Here is a 16,650-nt window from a genome sequence, read left to right as displayed (position 1 = left end):
GCACAAACCCATATTTGCATACCTGCAAATACACAGATGCTGTTTTTTTCTTGCACCCTCTGAGATTAGAGTGTGTGTGTACACTGTGGCCCTTTACCCCTTATATTTGAATGTATTTCCTAAGAATAGAAAAGTTCTTATACAACCAGTTACACAGTCACGCAGTTATCACTTTCATAAATGTACACTGATGCAATGTCTCTTTCTCACCCACAGCTCATATTCTGATTTGCCAGCTGATTTGCTAATCATCTTCACAGTGGCCCCTATAGGATAGGCTTCAGTATAGGGCGAGGTATTACATGTATTTGTCCTGTCTCTTTAGCTTCTTATAAAAACTGGAACTTTTCCATCAACTTTCATAACATTGAGTTTTGGGAAGAGCACAGTCCCTGTCTCCTCTTCTTTGGTAACATTCTTTTTTTGGTCAACACCGAAAATGAATGAGCATTAGAAAGGCTTTTGGAGGCCCCTCCCTGGTGACACAGCATGTTAAAGCACAGCACTCTGAGGCTGTCCGCAGCCACTGCAGCGTGAGTTCGATCCCCAGCCGGGGGCTGACCTGCAGGATGCAGCAGACCTCTCCTGTCCTGTGTGCTGCTCCCCTCAGCAGCGTATCCCAGTCTGTCTGCCTGTTCTACTCTCACTAGTCTCAGGTAAATCCTCTCACCCCCACACCTCTGGCCTGTACCCCAGTTAATTGTGTTCATAAATAAATCAACCTTTAAACAAACAAACAAAAAGCTCTCTTTAAAGATTGAGGCAAATTCTTTTTGGGTCCATTTGCTTGTGGGATTGTTTTCCATCCTTTTATTTTCAGTCTGTTTTTATCTTTTGTAGTTAGATGTGTTTCCTGCAGACAGCAGAATGATGGTTTCTGTTTTTTTTTTTATATTTATTTATTCATACAGAACTGGGGTACAGCCCAGAGAAGAGGAGGGTGAGAGAACCCACCAGAGACGAGTGGGGAGCAGAACAGGCAGATCGACGAAGTACACTGCTGAGGGGAGCAGTGGGCGGGTCAGGAGAGGTCTGCCAGGCCCTGTGGTCACCTCCGGGGCAGGCGGGGATCGAACTCATGCGGAAGTGGCTAAAGCTTCTTTGTGCTGTGCTTTAACCCGCTGCGCCACCGGGGAGGGCCTGGTTTCTGTTTTTTAATCCACTCTGCAACTCTCTTTTTACTGATGAGTTTAAGCCATTTACATTTAGAGATAATATTGATATACTGGCAGCTACATTTGCCATTATGGTCCTTCTGTATTTTTATTCCTTGTTTTGAACTGTTCTTGTTCATTCTTTTGTTGGATTTGGTTTGAGGGCTTCTTGTAGTAGTTTTTGGAGTGGGGGTTTAGTCATGATGAAATTGTGGAGTTTCTGTTTGTCTGATAATGTCCTTATTCTTTCTTCATAGAGGAAGGAGAGCTTGGCAGGGTAGAGTATTCTTGGTTGCCATTTAATGCTTTGGAGTTTGTTGAGTATGTCCCTCCACTCTCTCCTGAGGCAAGTTCTTACAATGGAAGAGAGAGCCATAATCTGATTTTTATTTCCATGGAGTTGTGTACTGTGCTGAAGTTCAAAACAGTCCTAGCCATTTGTCAAGTGTTAAGTGATATTCAGTGTTGCATAGCTGATGGCTAGCAGTTACTTATGGTGTCTTTTTTGGATTAAATGTTGTCATCAAGTCCCTAATCTTGAAACTAGCAAAGGTGCAAATGGGATATATTAAGTAATTACAGGGTTTTCTGTTGCTTGCATTGTTTTTCAACAATTACTTTTTTTTTTTACACAAAGAAGAGCAATTGGTGATTGTTAAAATTTGCAGTAGTTGCCATAACTATCATATCAGTGGTTTCTTTTATTACAGTTCAGTACTAAAAGCTGAACTAATAGACATTGAGAAATCTCACTCCTTACTCCAATACCTCTGTTGAGCCTCCCCATAGCCTGTTATCCTCCCATCTTTTTAAGGATTTATTTACTTATGCATACAAGAATTGGGGTACAATCCAGAGGTGGGCTGGGGGTGAGAGACTTCACCAGAGATAGGGGAAACAAAGCAGGCGGATTGAGTGAAATACACTGCTGAGGGGAGCAGCGGGCAAGACAGGAGAGGTCTGCTGCACCATGTGGGTCAGCTCCTTGCCCAGGGATGAAACTATGCTGCAGTGGCTGCAGATAGCTTCACGGTGCTGAGACTTAACCATTGTGCCATCAGGGAGACCCCTGTCCTCCCTTCTGGAGTCCCTTTTCAGTCTCTTTATGCAAAGACACACAGATATATCTGTTTTCCTCCCCTTTTTTATCCCAAGAATAATTCTTTAATTTGATTTCTGGTATTTGTACATCCTTATTTTACCACAGTAAAATTTAGTAATAGCATTAGAGATGCATATTTGTGGAGAAATATTTGACATGAAGTCGTAATAAAAGCACACCAGGAGCCTCCCTGGTGGCCTAGGTGTGTAGTCTCAGTGCTGTCACTGCTATGGCTGAGTCAGTCCCTGGCCAGGGAGCTGATCCACATGTGACACAGCCTGTCTGCTCCTGCCTCTGTCTGGTAGATCCTCTCATCTTTCACGCCTCTGCCCTGTACTCCAGTTGTACAGAAACAACCAAACAAACAAAAAGGTTCTACTTTTTTCAAATAACACGTGTAAATAGTAACATCAAGTAATAGAAGAAAAAAGATTTCCCTGAAGTCTTTCTGAGCATTTAATCTCTTGGTCCTGAGTGTGCTCCTAGCTTGCTAGTGTGGGGACTGCTGCTCAGACAGGTGATCTTGGGTGCACCAGTGGTTTGGGGTCATGTGTTCTCTTCACTCTCCCTCTATAGTGACAGGGTTTTTTTCTTTTAAAGATTTATTTATTTATTCATACAGAACTGGGGTACAGGCCAGAGATGCAGAGGGTGAGAGGATTCACCAGAGACAGAGTGGGAAACAGAACAGGCCGACTGATGAATTACACTGCTGAGGGGAGCAGCAGACGTCAGGAGAGGTCTGCCGGGCCATGTGGTCTCCTCCGGGGCAGGCGGGAATCGAACTCATGCTGAAGCGGCTTAAGCTTCTTAGTGCTGTGCTTTAGCCCCCTGTACCACCAGGGAGGGCCTTAGTGACAGGATTTTATTTAATCATTAGAAATTTTCTTACTTGGATTAACCAGATTTCTCTTTGTAAAAGACTGTGTATGAGCAAAAAAAAAAAAAAAAAAAAAAGAAAGAAAGAAAGTGTGCTTAGAAATGTGATATAAGTGAGCATTTCATTTTTATTTCAATTTTTTTAGGAGGAAAATCTTTTTCCAACAAAACAGTCTAATAATCTTGTAGGTCATCATGCAGTTCTCATCCTTATATATCATTCCACATTCTAAATTGTTTCTTTATTTGTAAGCAAGGATAAAATGGATATCTTTCACTCTACTGCTTCAAATATATATATATATATATATATATATATATATATACTTTAAAAGATTTATATATTTGTCCATACAGAACTGGGGTATATGCCAGAGGTACAGGGGCAGTGAGAAGATTCACTGGAGACAGAGAGGGGAGCAGAACAGGCCGAATGATGAAGTACACTGCTGAGGGGAGCAGTGGGCGAGGCAGGGAAGGTCTGCTGCGCCACCAGGGATTGAACTGGCACTGAAGCAGCTGCGGCCACCTTGCAGCGCTATGCTTTAGCCTGCGGCGCCACCAGGGAGGGCCTCTACTATTAAGTGAAGCAATGTGGTTCTAGTTTGGTGATTGTTGTATTTTTAGTAGTCTTTACAATTATCACATCATTGGTTTTTTGGATCTTGTTTGTCTCTTGAAGTCATTTTCTAGCACCTTCCTCCAATGCTAGGAGAGGATATGGGTGTCAGAATGTTACTTTTTCTTTGCACTTGAGTAAAAAGCTTACCTGCAGAACAGAATCACATGGAAATGAAATACTCTAGAATTCTGGGAACATTATTGGAACTTGCAAACCATTGATTGCTCCATTGCCTTCTGGTTTTACTGATTGTGTTGAGGTTTTAAATTTCTTAATTTTATTTTTTCTGTGAACACTTGTTCTCCAGTAGGTCCACTTTTGTCAGTGACAGTCAGTGTTTATTTTATCTGCTAGAATTTAAGGATAGACATCAAAATGGTTTTTAAAGTTCTCTTCTGTTTCCTGTGTTTGTTCAGCATCAATTTATTTTATTTTCCCATCATTTCAAATTCTGACTATGTCTTGCTATTGATTTCCCCCTCATGCCTTGTGATTTTTTTGTGTTGTCTGTTCCCATGCTTGGGTGGAAAATATTAATATTTTAGTGTCTGTGTTTCTTTGGCAGTTCAGAAGATTAATGTTTCCTCAACAAGTTTCCTCTGTGTGTGAATGTTTTCATCAACCCTCAAGACTTCCCTGCACCTTGACAAACACATGTGTTTTCTGTCCTGATAGTTTTGGCTTAGACTGTTGTTTATAAATGCAGTCATACAATATGTAACCTTTTAACAAGTCTGTATTCTTTCATTTTTGGTGTGGTGCTTTTAGAATCACTGAGTAGGATTTGGTGTACTACATTTACATTTACCTCTTGGAACATTTGGTTGTTTCCAGGTTGGGTTATTTATGGCTAGAACTGCTGTACATGTAAAAAAAATCGGGGTTTTGGTGTACATGGGACTTCACCTAGTGGGCATGTACCTAAGAGAGGGATTACTGGTTCGCATGCTGAACAGCTTTATAAGAAACTTGTAAATTCTTTCCCAAAGTGACTGTACCATTGTGCACCAGTGGTAGCCTCCTAGAGAGCTCATTTGCTTGATCACTTCACCAGCATGTGGTATTTTCTGGGATACTTTCTTCTGAGTAGAGTTTGGAGTTTTTTTTATCTAGACCTGAAGATCTTTATCTCTGGTGGGGACTCTGAAGAGCACCAGTCTGAGGGGCCTTCTTCCACCCACCCCCACCTTCCCCCGCACCCCCCCACTCTCCTCCCTCCCTTCTTCCTTTTCAGTTCTGCTACCTTCTCATGGCAGTTGCATGACCTGAATGTGTTTCCCCAGTGCTGGAGATGATAAAGTGTGCTTACAATGAATCATTTTAGGGACTCCACTTATTTTTTTACCAATACTGTTGATGTGCAGTTTCTTTGTGGACTTTTACAGGTATATGTAGCTATACATGAAGTTTTTTAAACAAACAAACAAACAAATGTACATATATTTGTAGTCTTGGTGCTTATCATCAGAAAGCCTTCCAGAAACGTTTTGCCCAGAAATATGGGTGTGTTCTCCATGTTCCCCGCCCCTGAAGTGCAGGGTAGTTGTCATCTATAGGATATTGTGTTACTGCTTATATTTGAGTCACATGCTTGTAGGTTCCTTGCAAGTGACCGAGCTGTCAGCTCATTGATGTGTCTGATCCACAGCTCTGCTTGACCAGTTCTAGCCCCAGTGCCCATCATCATGTGTGGCTTCTCGAAGGCTCCCTATGATTATTAAATGATGATGAGTGAGTGCTTCTCTGTTGCAGAAATCTCATCATGCTGATTTTGTCGGTGACTTAGCTCAAGCTCCAGGGAGACAGTGAGCCTAAGGCACTTGCCAGCTTGTTTTCACATTCAGAGAGCAGCTGGGTCTCTGTCAAGCATTAAGCTCACTTTGCATCATGTTCTCATGTATTTTTTAAGAAAAGCTACATTCATTTTTTTTAGGGTTACCAACATTTGGTCACTTTGGATTTCTCTGTCTTCCCACTTGAGCCATGTTTGCTGCCTTCCTTTAGTGTGTGCAGAGAGAACTGAAATGTGGCCAGAGCGTGAGTCAGCAGAAAGTGACTGGATCAACTGGCAACGCTGGGAGCCAAAACTTTAAGCAGGACTCTCTTTTTTGGTGTGCAGAGTTGACAATAAGTTTTTGAATTTGTTTGAAAATAAGGTTTTATCCATTTCAGAGTGTTCTTTGGGGATTGATAGAAAAGACTAAGTGGTGTTTTCCTTATTTGAAACTGGGAAATAGCACATCTGGAAACCTGCTTGCAGATCCTGATTTGTTTGAGACAGAGTCTTGGGACTCTGGCCCACATATTTCATAGAATAGCTATAATATAGAGCTTAGTTTTCAAAAAGTACATAATTTTATGTCTTATGTGATCAATGGTTTTTTTTTCCAGTACATATTTGGAGATTTTAGCCCGGATGAATTCAATCAGTTCTTTGTGACTCCTCGCTCTTCAGTTGAGGTAAGACAAAACTTTGTTCTGTTGATCTATGTGGAGATATAATAAATGGTTTTATTTTAAGTCTGATTTTCTCTTTTAGAAAAGATTCATTTATTTGTGCATACAAGAACGTGGGGTACAGGCCAGAGGTGCGGGAGAGGGGGTGAGAGGATTCACCAGAAACAGATTGGGGAACAGAATGGCAGATTGATTGAAATACACAGCTGAGGGGAGCAGAGGGCTGGACAGGAGAGGTCTGCTGCTCAATGTAGGTCAGCTCCCTGGGTGGGGATCAAACTCTTGCTTCAGTGGCTGCTCCTAGCTGCACAGTGCTGCACTGTGACCCTTTGCGTCAACAAGGAGGCCCTAATAAAAATGGTGATATTTTGTTGTATGTATAGATAGCAGAATATTACAGATTGACTTCAAGCCTCCCATCTCACTCCCCCCTTTCCTCAGAAATACAGACTGCTGAAATTGCAAGTATTGTTCCTTTACTCTGTTTCACTTTTTCACCACACGCATGCTCATCTATAGATAGGACATTACAGTGTTTTATGTGGTTTAAATGCCACAGGGTGGTTCATGGGTGATGTGATGGCGGGAACCTTGGGTATTATACCTGAGGGGGAGAAATGAAACATTGTATAAAAATGGACAGCATTGTTAAAATAAATATATTAGAAAAGGTCACATGAATAATTTCATACTATATTTATCATTTTGTAGTTTGTTTATTTTAAGTTAACATTCTTTATGCTGGTAAATTTTATTCTTCTTTGCTTTTTAATTGCTTGATACTTTGATTGGACATACCGCAATTTATCTTTTTTCCTGTTGAGGACCATGTAAGTTTTTAGTTCTTCCATTGTTATGCATATTTTGTCACGTTTTCTCATGTTCCTCTGTTGTTTTCTCCAGGAAATACTCTAGAAACTGCTGGCTTATTTTCTAAGTTGTTTTTTTTTTTTTTTTAAGATTTATTTATTTGTGCATACAGAACTGGGGTACAGGCCAGAGACGCGGAGGGTGAGAGGATTCACCAGAGACAGAGCGGGGAGCAGGACAGGCAGATCGATGAAGTACACTGCTGAGGGGAGCAGTGGGCGGGTCAGGAGAGGTCTGCCACGCCATGTGGTAACCTCCGGGGCAGGCGGGAATCGAACTCATGCGGAAGGGCTTTAGATTCTCAGTGCTGTGCTTTAACCTGCTGCGCCACCAGGGAGGGCCTATTTTCTAAGTTGTTTTAACTCTGCATTCTCATCACCTTTGTGTGTGTTTTTTTTCTGATCTCATTTTAGAAATCTTGCAAATTCTTAATACAGGCATACTAAAATTTTTTGTTACTCTGATGGGTAATAAATTAGTTTTCATTGTTTTAGTTTACATCTCCCAGATTATGAACAGTGAATGCTGTCCTGTTATTTTTATATGCCCGTTGGCAGTATACATTTCTGCTTCTGTAAATTGTCTGATCCTTTGACCTTTGCCCATAGTTTTTATCAAGCAACTTGGCTTTTACTTATTGATTTATTGGATCATAATTGTTAGTTTTGCATGTTACAGGTATCTCTTTTAACCTCATTTGATGCACTTTTTTTTTTCTCAGAGTAATGGAAGTACTTTTTTTTTTTAAAGATTTATTTATTTATTCATACAGAACTGGGGTCAGAGATGTGGAGGGTGAGAAGATTCACCAGAAACAGAGTGGGGAGCAGAACAGGCAGATCGACGAAGTACACTGCTGAGGGGAGCAGCGGGCCAGCAGGAGAGGTCTGCCAGACCATGTGAATCTCCTCCGGGGCAGGCGGGATCGAACTCATGTGGAAGTGGCTTAAGCTTCTTAGTGCTGTGCTTTAACCCGCTGCGCCACCAGGGAGGGCCGGAAGTACATTTTTAATATCAATCATGTTGATTTCCCTCATGTTTTGTGATTTTCTTTCACTCTCTTCAAGAAACCCTTCTCTTATCTGAAGACATTTGTTTTCCTGTAAAGGTTTTAAGGTTTTTTGTTTTCTCTTTAGTACATAATACAAAAGAAAGAGGTATTGACATGTGTGTCTGAACAAGGTGGGAAATCTAACTCTTCCTCCATGGCAAAAGCCAGTTGTCTTTGAACCACTTATAGGGAACTTGGTTATCCTGTCACCTCAACTCTGCAGATGCTCTGAGTTCTGAAACTTGTCTCTGACCTGCCACATGTATGAACAGCTGCAGTTTTCTAACCAGTCTGGATTGGCCCTTACCTTATTCTTGTACTTGATCACAAGTATTTTGGTCCTTTTTTTTAATTAATGCACACAGGAACTGGGCTGTAGGTCAGACGTGCCGGAGAGGAAAGGTGAAAGAGGTGAGAAGATTCAGTAGAGACAGAGTGGGGAACAGAACAGGCAGGTCTACTAAAATACACTGCTGAGGGGAGCAGTGGGTGAGGCAGGAGAAGTCTGCTGCACCATGTGGGTCAGTTCCCTGGCTGGCCGGGGATTGGACACATGGTGATAGCTTGATAGCATTGTGTCTTTAAACTCTGTGCCACCAGGGAGGCCCCTCTGACTATCCTTCATTCTTAACTAAGAGTTTATTCAGCATGTCAAGTTCCACAAAAAATCCAAATTGCTATTGGAACCTCATTTTTACATTTTTTTGATGGATATCCTAATCATGATTGTGATAAGTTTCTCCATTCAGATCTTCTTTTATGTTCATTCTTTATGTGATTCATGGTTTCTACTTTATTTTCATGAAAACTTAACCTGGAACTCGTTCAGATTTATGGGAGTCAATTGAATGGGAATCAATTGAAATTGCATGAAAAGGGAAGAAGACGTGGAGAAGAAATGTATATATCAAGTAAACTAACTTTTGATAAACCCTAACCTATTTATCCCTTAGTAAATCTACAAGGTTATACATTTGTACAAACATTAAGCATTTATGTACAGAGTTCTTCTATTTTGTGAAATGGGGCAGGAGACACTATCTCTTTAGTAGATAGGTGGGGTTGGTGTCTGGCCAGGTCACTTACACGTGACCTTAGGGAGCCCTGTAATCTTTTCTCCCTGGCTCCTTCAGTTCTAAAGCTGCTTCAGAGTTTTGAAAGTAGGATTAAATGAGAACATAATGAAAGCATTATTTAAGCTATGCAGTTGTTAAAAGGATGTATTTATTACTTTTCTTCTCATTCACTCTGGAAAGGGAAAGAAATCTAAGGTCATATCAGCTTTCATTTTAGAAAAGAATAAATTTGGTTCAGTACAATCTCTGTCTCTTGTGTTCATTGATGTTAATTAATAATTATAATTTTAAGTAAAGGACCTGAGCCAGAAAACAGTGAAAGCTAAGTTTTTAATTTGTCTTTGTATCACAGTAAATGTCTGGCTCTTCTAAGAACACCAAAGAGTAATTATACTCCTTGTAGTTAAGGTCTGAGAATTGAGGAGGCCCAATGCCTGCAGTTTGTTGTGTTTGTGTGTATGTGCATCTGTGAGTGCTTGTTTGTATGTAGGTGTCAGCCAACAACTTGGCTTTTTCTGTGATTTTATACAAAATTATTCAATATAAAATGTGCTGTTTTCAAATCTGAAGAGTGGTTCTTTCCTCATGCTGCCATTTGAAACAACTCAGTGGTCTCTGGCAGTTGTCTTCATTTCATGACCCCCTGGCACTCCACCCCAGAGAAAATAATTCCAACAGAATGCTCATTTACCTCACAGAAATGTTAGGGACTCACTAGTGTTGGTGTGATAACCAGTGTGCAATGCTTTAATGGATCAGAAGACTGTCATCTTATGCCAAACTTTATTTGCAGAAGTAATTGCTATTTTTCATTAAAGTGGTTCAGAGCTCTTAATTTGGGGGTCTTTTGTCTGCCCCCCCCCCCCATTTGAGCATGCTTTGACTTTTGGGGAGGCATGAGGATTACTGAGGGAAAGGCAGGCTAGTGAAGGTGAGTGACCATGCACGGGCGGATCTGTCTTGCCCAGTATCCTCCTCATCACTCAGGGTCTGTGCTAGGGAAATAATAATTTACACAGGACATGGACTTTGCATTATGGGTGTGGACCTGGATTGTGTGTATGTGGCTGATGTTATCCTGCTTCACTTGCAGGGTCAGTTGGCTTTTTTTCTTTTTTAAAAAGATTTATTTGTTATGGCCCTCCCTGGCGGCACAAAGGGTTACGAACACAGCACTGCAAGCTGGCCGCAGCTACTTCAGTGCAAGTTCAATCCCTAGCCAGGGAGCTGACCCACATGGCACAGCAGGCCTCTCCTGACCCACCCGCTGCGCCCCTCAGCAATGTACTTCAGTCAATCCGCCTGTTCTGTTCTCCACTCTGTCTCTGATGAAGCCTCTCATGGATCTGCATCTCTGACCTGTACCCCAGTTCTGTATGCAGAAACAAATGAATCCTTAAAAAAAAAAAAAATGCTCAGAGAGGCCTTTGTTTAAAAAAAAAAATTATTTATGCATACAGAACTGGGATACAGGCCAAAGGTGCAGTGCTGGTGAGACAGAGTGTGGAGCAGAACAGGCAGATATACTGAAATACACTGATGAGGGGAGCAGTGGCAGGAGAGGTCTGCTGGGCGGCTGTCTAACTTCCCCATGCTGCACTTTAACCTGTTGTACTACCATCAGGAAAGGCCCTGGCTTTTTTTTATTTGTGGGAAATAATTGCCCTTCAGGACCTCATGACACGTGCACTGTTTTTACCATGTGGCTGTGACACAGATTAGAACTCAACCTTGCTCTTCATGTGCTTTTGTAGATATTAGGTGCTTGATACAAGGCCTTTTTCTCAGCCAACATTGAAAAACAAAAGTTTGAAAAATGGAGGATGTTTCAACATAAATGACATTTTCCTTTATAAAAAGTAGCCTTCCTCAGCTGAGAATGGCTTTTGTCTCTCTTTTTGGTTTACATGTTTTAGGGTGACTAGCACTGACAACATAGAGTGGTCAGTAGTTTTAACAGAATCAGAAGAAACAAAGCCAGCTGATTTTTGTATGTGGTCTTAATCAGTATATATATTTTTAAAAAAGGTAACATTATCTTTCCTAAAGCTTTGCTGTGGTTTAAAAAGCCAGGTTGGTTTAGACATGAACTCCTACTGGAAAAAAAAATAGAGCAAATGCACTGAATAAGCATATTTTGGACCTCTTATGGTGTTAAAACATAGAATACTGGTTTTTCTTGACACTCTCCAGTGCCTCAGTACTGGAGGCCACACATGTCTTAATCAGCTCCTGAGTCAACAAGCCCATGATTTCAGAGTATAGACTGTAGGGGTGTGTGTGTGTGTGTGCTGTACAGGCCAGAGGTACAGTGTGGTGAGAAGATTCACCAGAGACAGTGAGGAGCAGGACAGGCAGATTGACTGAAATAACACTGCTGAGGGGAGGGAGCAGCTGGTGGGACAGCAGAGGTCTCCTGGGCCATGTAGTCACCTCCCTTCAGTGAGGTGCTTCATAGTGCTGTGCTTTAACCCCTTGTGTCGCCAGGGAAGCCCTGTCTTAGTGGAATTTCAGAAGGGAGGTTCCAGGTTCCTAAGAGTTCAGGCAGAGAGCAAAATTGCTGGTCACAACAAAATGACTTTTCAAATATCTCAGAGAACCCAAGTATTGACTTCACATGACTGCAGTAGAGCACTATTTTCAGACTAAGTTGGTATCATTTTATGTATCTAATGTAACTGGACTGCAGGTTTTTGCACTGCTGAGTTTGTGTTTGTATGTGTTTATGTTTCTGCTTTGCAAGAGGGAACTTTGAACACTTTTGTAATGTTACTCTGTATTTATTATGCTCAATTCACGGTTATGTTCAGGATAGGTGGGGGTTTGTGGAAGGAAAGGTACCCAGTAAATCCTTAGTTACGATTTTAGCAGATTAGGAAGTCAAACAAAAGTACTTTCAACACAATAGTGAAATCCAACACAATGAGAATCCAAGACACAATATGTCTGGGATAGTTGAGGTTTTACTGGTGGGTGCTCTGTTGTCAGATCATGCCTCTACCCCTGCCTAGGACTAGATTTTTTTGTTTTTTTAAGATTTATTTATTTGTGTATACAGAACTAGGGTACTGGCCAGAGGCTCAGGGGCAGTGAGAGGCTTCACCAGAGGCAGAGTGGGGAACAGAACAGGCAGATCGACAAAGTACACTGCTGAGGGAAGCAGCGGGTGGGTCAGGAGAGGTCTGCCGTGCAGTGTAGGTCAGCAGTGTGGATTAGCTCATGGGTCAGCTCCCGGCCCGAGGTGGAACTTGTGATGAGGTGCCTGCAGCAAGCTGCTTCATGGTGCTGCACTTGAACCCATTGCACTCCCAGGGAGGACCCCATTTACTTAATTTCTTAAAGGAAGCCCTATTTAACTAGTATATCAAATTGGCAATACTGTTTGTAGAAGACCTTCATAAGGAAATTTTATTGAGGGATTTTGTTTCCCTGTGAATGAACAGAGCTAATGGAAAAGAAGGTAAAAAAGAAAAGGTACAGCAGAGCTAACAATGAGGGTCTAAGGTAGAAAAGATATTACAGGTATATATAAGAAGGTTCATAATTTTGAGTGGTGGAAGGTTTTTGTTTTGATTTTAGAACTTAATAGATTTTTAAATCACAGTGATTAAAAACAAACCCAAACCCTACTTTTAGCACTTTAAAAGTATAGCTGTCAACACCAGGGGGCACTCTCATGCCATTTATGGAAAGGAGAAGGCTTTGTGACTGCAGAAGGTCCTGAAGCTGCGTCATGTCTTCCCCAGGCGCTCCATCAGCTCTGTGCGTTGGGCCAGCAGTCCCTGCAGGTGTGTAAATGACGTGTGCAGTGGTCTGACTGCAAGTCAGCACACAGAAGATTTTCTTTTTCCTGTCAATGTGAGTTTGGGGGTGCTCCCACATGCTGGGAACAGAATTCACCTCAAGTTCTGAAAGCTTTCAGTTGTTTTGGAGTCAACTGTGTTCTTGGATTCTCATTGGTTAGTTCACTTGGGAGAGAACTTCCTGGGTCCCTTGGCCACAATATGTCTGGGATGGTTGAGTTGACTTGCTACAATTACTTGGAGAAGTCAGCTGCAGAAAGCAACTAAGTGATATATTTCATACTGCCATGGCCATGCCTCTGACCCTGGCTGACTCCAGAGCCCTAGCATAGTGCTCTGTGTACTAAGGTGAGCTGAGGGAGAAATCTGTTATGTTGTAATTGTTCTGTTCTTTTGTTCTGTCTTGGGTAGTAATTGGCTACTTACCTTTCTCCTTCCCATCTTACACTTTCTCATCTCAGACAGATCCACTTGAACCTTTCTACAGTATTATAGAATGACAGGAAGAAAAGTCTAGGATGGTTCTAACTCTTTCTTACCTTTTTACAAAGAAATCTGTCTTGCTTTCTTTTTTCCAAACACAGAAAGCGCTCTTTAGCCTTCAATTCAGTTATTTAAGGCACCATTTGGTAAGAAGCCATGGTTGCTGGACTTTCTTGTCCCATCAGGCCTGCTCTGCTCTGCCAGTGGGCCTGGCCCTGGTCCCTGCTACTGCTGGCATGTGGTGGCTGTCAACAGAAGTGCAGATGTCACTAAGAGCCCGTAACTAGTGGAACCATAAGAGCAGAGACTGTGGCACTTATGGGCAATCTGTAACATCCTTTGATACGGGGGGATAGCATAAGCATTTACTGTATCTGAGTTGCATGTCCACTGCAGTCCATTTTTTGCACCATTGTTGGATGTTTAATTAACAGTAAGTACATAAAAGCATTTGTGGTGTTCTTTCCCTAAAGTTAAGATAGTTTCATTTGCTGGCACTCTTACGAGCTGTTTTGGTAAACATAGTGTCATGAGAAGAAGTTGCATGGGTGAAGAGTTCTAATGAAGCATTGCGTTAATGAAATAGCACATATGAGATTGAACTAAAATTGCTTTCTGATTCCCTCCAGCTTCCTCCATACAATGGGACCGTGGTGTGTGGCGCACAGTCTGTGGATGAACTACTTGATGGTGAGCTCATTTTCCGTCTCTCTGAGCAAACCTCTGCTGAAGGAGTTGTGTGGGCAGGCTACCTGGAAACACCACTTTGCTAGTTGCACTTTCAGAATACACCTTTCCTTATGCTTTGATGTTTTTGCTGTAAATGATAGCAGATTTCATCTCCAAACTACTGACCAATGAATTTCAGCTCATTCTGTGCTTCAGAGAGTCAGGTCCAGACGTAGTTAGGAAAATGGTTGCTGAATTCTGTTTTTCTTAACAGTTCTCAGTGGCATGAGTCCATGGCTTAGAGCACAGGCTCTCCATAGAAGTTGGTTCAGTGAGTGTCAGGATTGGGCACTGCTCTGGGCCATGCCCTCCGTGAGGTCCAATGGCAATTCTTATCTGTCCTGCAGCTTGAGGTCATATCCCATGCTTGTGCTCTTAGATTTTGAGGTAACCTTTTCAGCCCTTGGCCTGTTAATTTATTTGGTTCTGCACAGACTAGAGCTGATATTAGAGACGGTGAATCCCGAGATGTACCAATTTTCATTAAGGTATAGTGTTGAAATACAGCGGAGCTGAAGTGGGTGCAGGCTGCCATTGCACAGGTTAGCTCTGTCTGTCAGATAGTTTCCACTTGTATCACAATACAAACCTCAGAGGCCAAAAGCTGAGTCTTTTCTTTGGTTCCTAGAATTTGGTTTCCTATTTGCTTAGCCTGGTCAGATCTGTGAAAGGGATTTTAGTCATAAAATGAAGACTTTTAGCTATGTAGAGTAAAATCAGAAAATGATTCTGTCTACAATTATTAATAGTGTATAAGAAACAGTGATGTAGGCACCCAAGCAGGAAAAGGCAATTCTACTGATGGACGTAGGCTGGTCAGTGAAGCAGGAGGCCCCATGGCTGTGAAGCTGCTCAACCCTGAGTTGGTGGCATGTATCTCCTGTGCTTCACACCTGCTGAGCGAGCAGCCCAGGTCTCCTCTGTGCTCAGGGTGGGGCTGCGTCCCCTTCTGCTTGTTTCTTGCCTTCTGGTTGGCCCATGACCTCACCTCCTTCCCTCAGGTAGCTGCTGGAGATGGGCCTCTCCTCTTCTCTCACATTCCTTTCCTGCCAGTCTGTGGTTCCTGTTCACATACCCCTGTAGTGCCCCTTTTCCACTGTCCCCTCTTTTCTCAAGTCCATCTTCTGTTTGGCCATAGTCACTGCAGGTTCTCACCACCTTTCCACTGTAGTGACAAATGAGCCTAAAGCCCTGAAGCTGCTGCTCTCCAGTTCCTTAGAGGTTTCTGCAGTGCCTGCCCCCCATGCCAACATGCTCCTGTCTAACTGACGCTACCTTTGAGTGGCAGAAAACTTAGTTCTGTGCTTACTGGCTGTGCATTGTAATATCTGTAATGTTGTGAGTGCTTTGTATGGTTTTTGGACAAATGCTTTATTCTCCCTCCTACTCCCACCTGCTACAGTAAGCTCCTTGCCAAGGCCTCCCATCACGGCATGCCTTGCAGACAGACCTTTGTGTGGTTTAGTCAGTTTCTAAAGCTTGAAATAGCTTGTTACCCACCTCTGCCCCTATCCAGTTATCCTTCCAGTTCCACTGACCTCTGTATAGTGGTCACTGTTTTCTGTGACTGGAAGCATGCATTCTGTAAACCTTCCCTTTACACTCTCTTCTTCAGTCTTGGGAGTTCGCTTTCCTGATAAAAGTAACTCCATGGAGCAGGTGCCTACCCCTAAAAATTAGTAACTCCTTCATAAGATCAGCAAAATCAGCTGAGGTGGCTGCTGTGATTCTCAGATTGCAGTACTCAGGGCTCTGTCCAGGATCCTGCCACTGCTCTGCAGAGGTGACAGCGAGCAGTTGAGAAAGAAAACATTGGTTCTCCTCCTCCCAACAAGCCCACTGCCTGCAGGGCCTGTGTGTGAGCTCCTCTTCCCCCTGGGTTTGGTCAGGCCTTCTTCCTCTTCTCCAGCCTGACACTTCAGCCTTTGCTTTGGCCTTCTTCACCCTGCAGTGTGCACATGCACAGAGATGTCTACCTGTATCATGAGGAGTGTTCCTGCAGGGGGGGAGGAACTGTTTTGGGTGGAAAATCTGCCGGCATGTGATCAGACACTGTGCTGAGTAAATATTTTGCTACTAGCTGTCGATGTTGAAATGGTTCCATTAATGTCCTGTCACATTCTGGAATGTTTTATGATATAAGATGTTAAGAATTGAGATTCAGAACACTGTATAATAATAATAAAATAATAAATAATAAAAACCTCACCCAAGCAGCATGCCAGACTAATTTTTAGCATAATTTCATAATGTCCAGCAAAGTCTCCAAAGGACAGCCTTGCCATGAGCATGCACACTCTTCAGGAGCATAATTTCAATTCACATAGCAGCATCGTGGCCTCAGAACATCGTGGACTAGATGGTACCTGGAATCAAAATGATGGTTCACCATCTCTAGGTGTTATAATAAATTAATTTCTCTTT

General features: G+C 42.3%; 1 protein-coding gene across 1 annotated transcript in view; it reads left to right on the top strand.

Moving 5' to 3' along the window:
* The window catches only part of USP10 (ubiquitin specific peptidase 10), a 65,735-nt gene that overhangs the window by 21,737 nt on the left and 27,348 nt on the right, over window positions 1-16,650 (top strand). The window contains exons 2-3 of the mRNA XM_004690149.2: window positions 6,149-6,217; window positions 14,127-14,187. Coding sequence (XP_004690206.1) covers window positions 6,149-6,217; window positions 14,127-14,187 — 130 coding nt within the window. The remainder of the gene's footprint in view (window positions 1-6,148; window positions 6,218-14,126; window positions 14,188-16,650) is intronic.

Source organism: Condylura cristata, unplaced genomic scaffold (assembly GCF_000260355.1).
Source record: "Condylura cristata isolate star-nosed mole 26May11 unplaced genomic scaffold, ConCri1.0 scaffold00028, whole genome shotgun sequence".
NCBI lineage: Eukaryota > Metazoa > Chordata > Mammalia > Eulipotyphla > Talpidae > Condylura > Condylura cristata.
The sequence above is the reverse complement of the archived record's forward strand: the minus strand, read 5'-3'. Positions and strand labels throughout refer to the sequence as shown.